Below are 13,054 nucleotides of genomic sequence, written 5' to 3'. Positions count from 1 at the left end.
AATTTTGACTTTGCGAATGTTTCAATGTTTCTTTTACTCTTCTCGCTGATATTAATTTGCTTCTTTCTTCTACACATTTCCAGCTCTTCCGGGATACGCGATTCTCTCCATAGTTCTCAGCTCTATCGTCGTTGGACTCGTGGTGGCCTCGGTTTTCATTTACCGGTAAGAGACAATATGAATAATATGAATCGTCGTCGATCTTGATTCGGGGTCTTGAGGATATTTGCTGGTGATAATTTGGCACTGTTTATTAATTTCATTACAATGTTGTCGGGATTCGAGTTGTTGTTAAATTGTTATATTTGTTATTGAGTACGAAAATATTTGAAAGTCGAATATACTGGGGTTATAAACGAAAGCTTAGACACCGATACTTCGTTTCAATATTCTTAAAAATCGTTGCTCTTGTCAATAAAATGACCGTCGCGTTGCATCGAATTATGAGCGAGAAATTTCTCGAAGATAAACCTTGAAGAGCACATTATCCAGATCGGAAAATTTTTCGGAAACAGAGTATTTCGGGTAGTTCGAATTCCCCGAATCTAGGTCGTTGACCCGTAGATCCCCTGCATACCAACCGTATTTTCCTCACCTCATGCGCGTTTCCCGCATGTGTTTATCCTTTTTCCATCAAACTGTCGTTTTGGCCAATCGTCTATTCCGTATCTTCGAGGTTCCTTTCCTTTTCCCTGTCAGACGGAGTCCCGATTCTCGAACGGCCGAAATACCCCATACGAATTCTTGTATCATACGTCTTGTATTCGTATATTATATAACGAGAGTTTCATGGGGGATGGTTCCCCGTATTCAGTCCTGGGAAACGTCGCACTTGGCTCAGGGCGGTCACGCACGTTTGTCTTCGACGTATGCGGAAAGACTCTTGGGAAATCATTTCTTCCTACGGGAATTTCTCACAGACCACCGTAGCCAGCCAGCCGTTACGCCAACAGACGGGTAGAATTTGCGATCCGTCAACGCGTATGTGACGGAACGGGGGGTAACGATTGAGAAATCACATTGCCTTGAAGAAAAACACGAATTACACTGTGCCCTGCATGCTCAATTGGACTCAACCTCTTTTATGTTGTGCGCAAACCGCGGTGGTGGAAAAAGTCAAATGAAAAAAGAACAGTGTTCCATGATCAATGGGAGGGAAAATTTGTCGAAAATAAAAAAAGAAACAAAAGAAACAAAAACGTTTACGGAATAACGTAATGAAATTTTGATGTTGAAAGAAATTTTACTATTCATATTTTAATCGATTAGTCGCGGAAATGGTGGAAATTTTTATGGGACGTTGAATGATTTTCAGTCTTTTCAGTTTGTGCAAAACTTCGGGTCGACGCTAAATTAATTTGATGAATGAAAAATGGAGGAAAACGACGATTGTATGATTCGAAATTTTATCAAGTGAGTTGGATATTTTTGCTGATGCAAAATATAATGCGGTGAACTTTCAACGGCTTAAAGTATTTTGCATAATGCAAAAGCTGCAGATTCGCGACAGTGAAAACTTTATTCTTCGAACGTGACGACGGCTCGTTTCGTTCGCGAATCAATTTATCAAGATGCGAGAAGGACTTGAGAAAGAAGCAAAAAAAGAAGATAAAGAAAATTCGGAGAAAACGTCGAACGTTTAATGCGCGTCCCCCCGCTTTGGAAACGTTGTATAAGAAGGCAAAACAGGGAGAGCGAGAGAGTGGAAAATGGGGTGAAAAGCAACTCGAGCCATTATTCTGCCGCCCTTTTCTCGCACGGTAAATAAATCAAAAATTGGGAATGCAGATACCTATACCCAAACAATAAGCAGGATTATCGAGGATCCTGAAAACCTGGGACTGGATGCGAAAAAAAAGCCGTCGTTTCGAGAGTCGAAATGCCGTCGGTGTAGATTCAGCGTGTCCTTGGAAACAGAAATTGATCACCTCAGCCGCTTTTAGCCAATCGCTGGATCCTCGAAGCTCGTTTATTAAACGCTCCGCGTGCCGCGATCGTGTCAACCACGAAGACTTGAGAAGCCGTGAAATTTGGGGAGCGTCAAGCCTCGCCGAGCCCGCTTTGCCTGAGTAACGCACCATTTTCATCACTCGAATTGACAAGATATATATGTATACAAACACATACACCCTGGGTTTCCAAACGACGTTACGGTACGGATTGTCGTTACTCACGAAATCAATTCGTCGTGCGAAACAGACGATGTTAATATATTATAGAACGCGCGAAGAAGGATGCCATCCGATCTGCCGAACGTCGAGCACTATTTCTTCGATTGAGCAAATGATCGGCGTCTTCGCACACGTCAGAAACTCGGAGAAAAAGCGAATGGAGTCGGTATACGAAACGAAGTCGATAAAATTGGAGAATGGCTGAATGAAAAAGGAAATCGCACACTTTTATCCCAGAAAATGAAACTTGTACAGCCTAAACCCGGCCCGAGTCACCTTGAAACAAAGAAAATGATATTGTGTACGGTTCGGAAAATTGCAGTTAACAGTTGACATAAAAAATTATTTCGCAAACAAAGAGGGTAAAGCTTGGGGCAGAAATGTGGCAACGATTCTTTTTTCTCGCAGAAAAGAGGGTGAAATTAGATCCCAAATCGGTGATCCTTCCTTCGTTACTTCCCCAGGACGAACCGTGGGATGATCTGTGGTTGTAACGGAAAAGGAACGGACATGATACATCCCCGTCCTGATTAGGACCCAGAGGCGTATGTTCGTGACGTAATACGTGTTGATGGGCAAAATACGTAGGCTGTTTGGTTTTACGCGGGTTCGCCGAGTTCCTTCCCACCGGGCAATTGTCGTAAAGGACAATAAGCACCCACCGGGTCCCGGAGGCGGCGAGGAGTCTCTCTCTCCCTCCAAAATTTCCCATCTCACCGCGACGAGTGCTACCGGTTCACGCGTTATCTAGACACCTAGAGAAGCGTCGAGCCATTGTGCGCAGTGAATTATCCTCGTGACGGTGACGGCGGTTGCCTTCCGGGAATCCGGTAATCCCGGCTCCCAAGAGAGGAGGAGAAGGACCACGAGAGGAACCTTTGCGCGATGCGCAAGCATCGCTGACCCGAACCAAGAGTCGTCGCGACGCTTAATTTTGCCTCGGTAGTACGGAGAGAGACGGAAGGAGACGAGAAAAAAAAATTCACCAAAGACACTCTCCGTTTCCTCGATTCCGCGTCAATCGCGGCTGTGAAAAGAACGGCAGGCAATGACGTTAGGATGAAAGCTCCGTGACGCTGCTGACTTCGTTTTCACAAATTCACCTCTAACTCAATCGCTGTATCACCTTCGTGTGCAATGGCTTAATGCATTCTTTTACCGGGTTTCCGTCCCTCGAACCATCGCGATACTTTCCAGAAAGCAACTCTCTCTCCCTCTCTGTCTCTCTTTTTTTTTTTTTTTTTTACTCGCGAGGCTGGAGACCTGAGTGAAAAGAACTTCCCAAGGAGCTAACAATGTTTCTACGCCTTACGCGTAGGCGAAAGAATTCTCATACCGTGCTGCAGGGGCTTCTTTCCTGTAGTAGGTAACCACTCTTTCGAGATGTGGGAGAAAGTGAGTGAAAACAACGTTTCCTTCCCCCCGACGATGATATAGAACAGGGGAATCCGATGGGGGAAACGCGGAACTTGCCCACAATTTCTTGAGGTTGAAATTTTAGGATTACTTATTTCTGAGCTTGCCACGAAAGTCAAGGCCACCCTCTTGAAACGGGAACCTCGTTATAGCTACGAGCCATTAATTTGTTGACAAATTTAATACGCGACAGAGGCTACTGGAGGTGGAGAATTTTACATAGCTAGGGGTTATAATACGGCGGTTATGAGAGCGGAGAAGAAGCTCTTAAGGGCTAAGAAAGTGACACGGCTGTACGGAATCTTGTGATATAGGCGTGTAACACGCGGTGTACACTAATTTACAAATATATTGAATCTTGCGCGTCGTCTTCGTTCGCAGCGGACGATGAGGTGAAATGGACAGGAATATACGGAGAGTAGGTGGAGAGTGGGAGAGAGAGAGAGAGAGAGAGAGAGAACGTGGCGGACGTACGAAGGATGGAGAACTCGAGACACGGAAAGGCGTCTCCATTATTCATGAACCCATTGCTCCGGCTCTTGTCGTATAAGGCAAAACACCGCGTATATACGCAGCAAGATGTGCCACACACACTCGTGTCACGTAGTCCGGAGGAATCCATAGCTGCACGAAGAGCAACCCGAAACCTCTGACCACTCGAACCTGGTTGATCTGAAATTTAAATTCGCTTACGATGATCTGCTTCAGATGTCTTGCCAAAAATTAACCGCACTCGACGCTGCTGCTCCAGGGGTTGTCCTTGTATCGTGTCGCGAATCAGAACAGACCGAAACACATTACGCTTTACTTCAAACCCTAACAGGAGTCCAGTGACACTGAATGCCCGCTTTTTCACAGATTTAAAGTCTTCCTCATTCGGCTCGAAAACAAAGTCGCAGCCGATTAACCTTTTGAGTCACACGTTATTGTGCCGAGGCATCGTTTGTCAAAAGATAGTAGTATATGGTTTTTGATCTGATATAAAATCTGATATCAGATTCGTAACCAGCGACCTCAAAAACCTACGGTCAGACTTCTTTTTTCCAGATTCGATCGAATTTGAAATTTTCGTCCGTCATATTAGATCCGTCATCTAGAATTTTGAAATTTGACTTCAGATTCGTAATCAGCGACCCCGAAAATCTTATAATTTATGTAAAACGTGTACATGTAGAGAGACGTAACTTTCTCAGAAATTAAATATTCCTGCAATTATCACAATTTTTTTCTAACAATAATAGTTTACATTATACCGCAACAATTGCTCTCCAGTATTGAAGACCTATTAGTATACCATCAGAAATAGCAAATAACCGAGACGAAATATGTTTTCAAAGTTCTCTGAGTATCCAAAAAATGGATATTAAATACGTGGTGAGAATACTCACCACCGTCACTCAAATGGTTAAAAGAGATCGTTCTGTTCCAGACACTTCAAACTCGAGGCCGACATCGCCTCGATGACCTGGAGAGTGCACTGGCAGGACATTCTGGTCATGCCCCACGGGAAGACGAGGGGCTCGACGTATTCGTTGCCGAATAAGCACCGTGGCAGCCAGGTGGTAAGTAATTTCTGGCTTTTTCTTTTGGCGTCCCGGATTTTCACTTTCCACGCTTTGCCGCGCATCGCACGTCCGAAAAATCAAAGCCTTTTTTCAAGGGTTGGTTCAGAGGCTGTGCAGTCTTCCAATTAGCGAATTATCGTTCATTATACATCTCCGCTGTTTTTCCTCTTCCCTCTCCTTTTACATTTTATCCCCGATTATCCAGCCTCCGGATACCACGTGTAGTAATTCGGGAAATTACCTCCGCATCCAAATGGTGATGAACATGAAAGGGTTTACGAACCTGTCCCTCTTCTTAATTACCTGAAAATTCGTTGACGAACGAAACGAGCAGTGCTGTTGCTGCAGGCGCACGTGCGCGTTTCTCTTTCGGAAGTTTGCGAATTATCGTCGAGAATCCGGAGGGCATTACACCCCCTCTCCCTTCTTCGAGAAATTTTTTTTTGATCTGTACTTCATCCCCACGGCCTCCGCGCAATATTCGCAGCAAAGCGATGTCGACTACCCTGACTAATTTCATCAGAGACCGGTGTCTCTCGGGATACTCCGAAAGGCACGAACAGCCCGCTCTCCTCACTTCCTATCGCGGATTCCTGTCGCTTTCGATATTCCTTTCCAACGCCTCTGTTTATACGACAAACTGGAGGTAGGAGAAACCCTGGCCTTTTGTCGACGGTCTTGAAGGACAAGCATGGTTGCCGAAACTGACTGTTGTACGATACGGATGTCTGTTTTTTTTATCTCCGAGTTATACCTACTGCCAATACTTGCTTACTTTCGGTTCGCAAAATTTATGGTTCATGTTTACCGTTTGGAAATGAAAAACCTCGTTTCACACGATCGAGTCATCGCTAGTATACCTACTCTTCAGGAAATGTGACTTACGGTAGTCACTTTCGTACAGCAAGTCGCATAGTTTCCGGAGGAACGTGAGACACCGGAAGTAGGTATGCACATTTTTATCCTGCACCGAAGCTGAAAGAGCCGTGTTTTCTTTTTTCCAGACGATGTACTCCGAGGACAACGCAAGCATGGCCGGAGGAGCTGACAGGCAAATCTACGTACCGACAGGAATATACAAGGTTTCCTCTTCCGCTTCACCGTTTACATTTCATTATATTCGAATAAAGCATGTATATATGATTCTTGAGAATAACAATTCCCATCGGCGTCGGTGCGCCAAGCTGAGCCACTCGACTTGAAGATGCATAAGGATGTACGTGTCCTTGCGCATCCTTGCATACCGCTTCGGTATATTCCCGGCTTGTTCACGGGGCGTTATAACGAAACATCCCCCCCCCCCCCCCCCCCTCCCTACGGCGAAGTGCCATAACGAGGAAATAAAATCACGTAGTATAACTGGGAACGCGGTGAATGTATTCATCTTCCTCCTTTTCCCGAACGAGAAATAAATCAGTCGCATTTTCCAACGGCGAGGAAAGACGTGGCTCAAAATCGAATCTTGAAAATAGACGGAATACTTTTTGGTAGAGGTATTCGCCAACTATGCGGGAAAGTTTGATGAGCGATATTAATTAGACGCTCGGCGGGCTTCCAATATCGCGTGTAATATGTAATAGGGGCTGTGAGAATTAACGAAGGGAAAATTAGTATAACCAGGTATATTCGGTGAGATATTTTTCAATCTTAATCTATTCCTAAATTATTCCTCGAAGGAAGTTTCCTGCACATCAAAAGCATTCCGTTCGCATTTTGCAAGCTTCGTCCTCTCTGGCCGGTGCTTCTTCTCCTTGGTGATTGGTTTCAGAAATTATTCCTCCTGGCTCTCTTAGCTGCTGCTGCAGCAAGACCCGATCTGGAAATCAATCATTTTCTAGCACTCAGGAAGCTTTCATCAGCCGCGAGAATCGGGGATCGGAATTTCCTTGAGCTACTTTTGCCTCAACTGTATCTCGACAAGTTGGGAAGAAATTCATTCCAGAAACCAGCGAGTAGATTTGGCGGAAATACCCACGCGAATCGGGAGAAGGAGACAGAGAAAAGCAGCGATAATTTTCCTCGCTCTTTTCTTCTTCTTCTTCTTCTTCTTCCTCTTCTGTTTCCTCCCTTCTTTTCTTTCAACTTTGCGAATCGATTCTCACGAGCCTCTCTTCACCGCCAATCAGCAGATAGATCTTGCGGAGAGCCTCTTCAAGCTCACATGGGTACTGCGTTAGTTGATTGAAACCACAGCCGTGACTTGCTCTGTTCATCCGCTTCTTTGTTCCAGAACTCGAAAGTGGCCATCAAACTGATCCCCAGAAGCAAAGTCGAGATTTCCAGACCTCTGCTTCTCGAATTGAAAAGGGTGAGTGCCGGATCCACGATTTATAAGACTCCTCACGCGTACACGCGTACACCGGAATAAGTAACTAATAGCTAACAACGTGACTCAGATCCCGTCACTTAAGTTTTTCTCGATAGTTTATCACATCAAGGTGTATAACTAATTCGTCAAGGAAATCGATTTTTGCCTGTAGTCTCTCCTATGAAACTTTGAAAGAGTCAAAAAGAGGGAATATCAAACTTTGAAATAGGGTCTATTACTACGAATATCTAACAGTCAGTGAAGCCTTTCTAAGTCCTTAGAAGTTTCTGTAATCACACGAAACCTTTGACGGAGTGGTTGACTCTTTGAGTGCCATAATCGTAAGCGGTGGGCCGCGTACCTTGGACGTTGGATGAATTTAAGTTTGCGGAAACGAATATCGTAGAATAAAATTGCATCTGCATGCAAACAATGGTTTCTATTCATATGAGTGGTGTCGTCTGACTGTTGCAGATGAAGGACTTGCAACACGACCACCTTGTCCGGTTTTACGGAGCTTGCATGGACCCGCCGCACTGCTGCCTCCTCACCGAATACTGCCCGAAAGGATCCTTGCAGGTCAGCGGATTACCACGTTTAATTTAACTGCACGCGTATTGATACAATCTCGGTACTTTCTCCTCCTCCCCTTTGTTCGTTGAACAAGTTACGGGGTTGAAATCCCGGCTGGCCAGCTGCAACAAGAGATTCTAAGCCGTTTCTTACGGGCTGGACAGAAAGAAACTAGGTCCCATAAAATCGAGTTTATCGGTCATTTTATTAGGAGTCAAGACGCCGGCCGTGTTCCCACTTCCGACTTCCCATAACCCTAATCCCATCGTATCTCCCCGTCATGTGGTTTTCGGCATTGGACATCTGGCCTCGAGTCTTGGTCGATGAGAACTTTACTCCGGAGTATATTTTTCGACTCGGGGACTTGTGGGCTTTTAATTTTCTCTCACACTCTTCTCGTTTTTCAGGACATTTTAGAAAACGATCAGATTAAGCTCGACCGCGTTTTCCGCGGTTCGCTCATCCACGACATCGTCAGAGGCATGGCCTACCTCCATGCCTCCGAGCTCAAGAGCCACGGAAACCTCAAGTCCACGAACTGCGTTGTCGACTCGCGATTCGTCCTCAAAATCGCTGATTTTGGCCTCCATGAACTGCGCAGGCCGAGCCCAGCCGACATTGACGAGGATCGGGACAGCTACGCTTTTTGGAGAAGTAAATATACCCGTAATTATTATTATCATTATCATCGGCAGGGATGCTGTTTCTGGAATTAACGGGGTGCAGATTTTGCCACGGGCAACGGGCTTGAATTATAAACTCTAAAATTGAGAGGCCTCTCCATTTCCATATGAAAATTGCTTTCATCGCTACGAGGAAAGTTGTAATACACCTATAAACACCACAAAATCAAAACTCGCAAAGATTAGCTAATATACAATCCGCGTTTAGTTTGTGGGACAACTCTTTCACGTGTCATCGTTCTCCGGCAGAAATTTATCCGTTTATTTTTATGAAATTTCCATTTACTCCAGTTTAAATTTATAGAATAACGTTGGGAAATTGTAAAAATTTACTTTCACCTTCAACGCGTATAAAATAATCATGTGCCATTTTACCTTGATTATAAATTATAACTTTGACAGTTGGGAGCTCGAGATACAGAAACGAGAAGAAATAAAGAAAGATCGAAATTGAGAGAGAGAGAGAGAGAGAGAGGGTGGAAACTTATTTGCATAGAGAATTAGTCGTTAAGCTCTTTTGTAATTATGAATTCTGTGGAGAAATTAAGCATTCAAGCTTTCCCCGCGCCCCATTACTCATCCGAATCAATTAGGAGGCATTCCGTGGAAACACGAGGGTTTTTCATCTTCAACTTTAATTTTCTCTTGTCTCGCTTTCTCCGACTCGCTGTACGTACGCCCTGCATTCCTTCTACTTTCGCCCTAACGTTGGGGCGCGTCGAGCATGTAAACCTCCTCGAGCAAATATGCCTGGAAAAAATCAGTATATTGTATATACGATGTGCTTCGATGAGGCAAGAAGAAACATAGATGAAAGAAAAACAGGAAATGAACAGACAAATCCTTTTTACGCTTTTCACAGAACAGCTGTGGACGGCACCAGAACTTTTGCGACTCGAACGTCGTCCACCGGAAGGAACGCAGAAGGGTGACGTCTACAGCTTCGCCATTATCGTTCACGAGATCGTTGTAAGACAGGGTCCCTTCTACTTGGGTGACGACAAAGACACGCCTCCAAAAGGTGAGCTTTCACATCCATCCGTCGCGGACAAAAGTTACCGAGTCTGTCGAAACGTCGCAGATTTTATTTCGAAAACTCGATGAGACACCATTGTTTTTTTCTTAACTTTCATCACCTTTGGTTACATGAGAAATGTGTTGGTTTCGGTCGAAAATTACTCTTTCCTAATTTCGTACGAATAGTGACGTTTTTAGAGAAACTTCGGTCTGTCTGTAGGTCTGCAGGACAAACTCTCACGACGATGTTGGAAACGGTTCAATTCAAAAAATTGTAAAACTCACAGCATGATACAACGAGATAATTGACATGAAAAATTTTCATGATCCGTTTCATTGGAACTTCCGGTTGCAACGGAAATGAATCGATTTTCAACATCTTACCGACAAAGCTGTATTATTTTCCTTTCATTCTACCGTTTATCCTATACTTTTTCCTTTCCGATGAAGAGTATCGCGAAAAACTGGGTTTTTTCAAGATTGTTTATTTTTTCTCTTTTCCCATAATACCCTGAGAATCCGAGGTCTTTAATAAGCTTTCCAACGATCCTTTGAGAAACTGTCTTGAGTGTATATAAACGAACAGATTTTATGTATGCAAAGGCTTTGTCGCCTTCGCTTCATCCCTAATAAGAGGAATGACGAAAAACATGATGTAGCTGGTATGCAGATAAGTTGAAAAACAGAGTACAGAACAAGAAGGAAAACAAATGACAAACTCGGTCCTTTCATTTTACGAGATGAATCACGGGGTTTATGCTGGGGCAGATGTATAATCCGAGAGATTCGTTTTCACAAAAACACCTTTAAAATGCATACCTTATACTCACACATATATTTATACTCGCGTCTGTATTTTCCAACTTAAATTCTAATCACCCTTGACCCATTATCACGCTTTGAATTACTCGGCGTACATTTTCAAATCTCCAATTTATGTGTGTATAAGTGCGATGTATTTAATACGATTGCAAAACCAACTATACGACGTGTAAAATTTTTCCCTCTGTCGCGCTTATAGCGCCATATTTTTTTCACGTCAAGCGCTTAGCTTACGCAATTTTTTGTGTTTTTTTTTTGGCGTACTTTAAATTGTTCACCATTTGTGACAATCTGCTGAAAAAAAGAAGCAGCTGCTCTGATCCTGGGGGGGGGGTAGAGCTTTTCTCACAAATGATGAAAGATCATCCTATATCTCACAACCGCAACACAACACGACGACTATTATTCACCTATACGGTCTCATCATATATGTATACGATAGTTGTCCCAGTGGTATTAAAACCATGAATTTATTTATGAGCTTCGCAGAGACGATGGATGATAATAAGGAAGATCCGGTCAACATTGTAGTGTTTTTCGTTTCGACGACAAGGCGCATGGAATTCTTTGATTAAAAACTGAAATGAAACAGGTTGAAATAGTCGGTCGTCAACTCTGCAGGAGATCGCGGTAACGTGTACATGCACGATTTAACGATGATAAATTCTAGCAGCGTTGATACCAGTTCTAATGCGTATACCTGTAGAAAATGAAAAATTTCAAACGAACTAGCAGTCTGTGAAAATAAATTGAGCTTCCGTGGATACTTACTCTCGGTAAATAAACCCGAAGCGTTAATAATCTACATTATTTGTGAATAATTTATCGCGCCTGGTCTAAACTCGACACAGCAGCTTCGAGATCTCGCATAAAAATTTTTCGAGGAATCGTCGGAGGGTGCGTGATGGGAATTGGTGGCTATTTTTGCATATCCAGAGCGGATATACTTAGCATAAATTTGAGCGTAGGACGGACCTCTGAGGTCGAGAAATATGCCCGCGTATTTCGTCAACTCTTTTCGTCTCACTTTTCTGCAACTTTTTTTCGCCGTATCTTAGCTCGGGTGCCGTCGGCTGGAAAGAGAAAGAGCGAGGAAGAGATGTTTAACCTTTTCTGACACAAAATACAAGCGCTATGTTTGTGCTCCGTATACTTCTGACGTGTTTCCTTTTCCCGATGGAAAACTGCCGGAAATTTTGCCGATTTTTTCCTATCAGCCTTGGTCCCTTGTGCAATGTAACTTCTCGATGTTATGAATTACTGATTCTTTCTTCCGGATTTTCTGAATAATTGACGATTATTTTTCCGCACCGATCTTATCATATCATTATAGGTGAAATTTTTGCAACGTTTTTTTTTTTTCTCTTATCTTTCTTATATTTTTACAGCTCGGTTATTTCTGCAAAAGTTGTTGCACTATTTTTGTGGAGGATTTTTTTTCATACTGTGAAACTGAAATATTTGTGCGACGAAAATTTTCCATCAGGATATCTCTGATATTCTTGAAACGTTTAGCAGTCGGATATTCTATACCTGAAATCTACTGGAAAATCGTAATACATCCTCAATTCCGAGCAATTTGCTCGAACTGCTGACGCGATCGATAAATTCCAAAACGAGGATCTTCAACTACGAACCGTTATTTGTCTGATCGCCGAATCTCTTTTTCGATTCACAAGCATTTTAAGAATTGAATTATATATCAGACAGTGATTACAGCGCGATGGGATCCGCTTTACTCTCTGTAATCCAGTCTGAGCGAACAGCTCCCGTATATTTTATACCTATATCGGTTTTATATCCGCGATATGCATTACATAGCTGTGTAATCTAATCCGGGAGATTCGAGAAATAATTATGTGCCGTTTAGAACTTCAAAGGAACGAAGAACGCGTTAAACCAAAGGCTGGAGGCTCGTCGTCTGTCTGAGCATCTCGCGACTCTCGCACTTGCATAACTGTAGTCAATGAAAGTTTTCAGGAAAATAGTCATATCGTTGCATTGCTGGAACAGTTTAAATATTGTTCGAATAACGAGAAAATGTATTACTGGTATAACTATTTAGTGTAATTGTAATCTCATCGTTACTGAATTTTCTGATAATTGTAACATCGAAACTCTTTCGCCGGTCAATTAATATTTTACAGTTTTCTTTCGCAAGAAAATGTACTGCGAGTTATCTGCGTAATTTCACTTTGTATCCAAAACCATACTTTTCGGTTATAATAAAAAATGAAAATATTTAAAAACCGTGTGCTAACAGCAACGTTAAGAATTTTTTTCATTCTTGAAACGATATTAAAAAATGACGCGAGAACCGAGCGCTAAACCGTTCGGATAATTTACCGATTCAAGATATTATAATTCTGCTAGTTGAATATCGTCTTGGCCCTAGAGTAAATCGGCCGCGTTGCGCAACATTACCGAGATAAATTAGGTCGTTAGGGTTAAAGTCGAGTCGGCTTTCAGGAAGCTGCTAGAATTTCTCTTATACTTGAT

The 13,054-nt window shown here is 43.0% G+C and overlaps 1 protein-coding gene across 3 annotated transcripts in view; it reads left to right on the top strand.

The window, feature by feature from the left end:
* Positions 1-13,054, top strand: part of LOC124222390 (atrial natriuretic peptide receptor 1) — a 104,109-nt gene that overhangs the window by 49,100 nt on the left and 41,955 nt on the right. For all 3 annotated transcript variants that reach the window (XM_046633286.2, XM_046633285.2, XM_046633284.2), the window contains exons 8-14: positions 84-165; positions 5,017-5,149; positions 6,157-6,234; positions 7,383-7,460; positions 7,935-8,039; positions 8,441-8,687; positions 9,579-9,737. In XM_046633286.2, coding sequence (XP_046489242.1) covers positions 84-165; positions 5,017-5,149; positions 6,157-6,234; positions 7,383-7,460; positions 7,935-8,039; positions 8,441-8,687; positions 9,579-9,737 — 882 coding nt within the window. The remainder of the gene's footprint in view (positions 1-83; positions 166-5,016; positions 5,150-6,156; positions 6,235-7,382; positions 7,461-7,934; positions 8,040-8,440; positions 8,688-9,578; positions 9,738-13,054) is intronic.

The sequence above is a fragment of the Neodiprion pinetum genome, chromosome 6, assembly GCF_021155775.2.
Source record: "Neodiprion pinetum isolate iyNeoPine1 chromosome 6, iyNeoPine1.2, whole genome shotgun sequence".
Classification (NCBI taxonomy): domain Eukaryota; kingdom Metazoa; phylum Arthropoda; class Insecta; order Hymenoptera; family Diprionidae; genus Neodiprion; species Neodiprion pinetum.
This window is presented reverse-complemented; position numbering and strand designations above follow the sequence as displayed.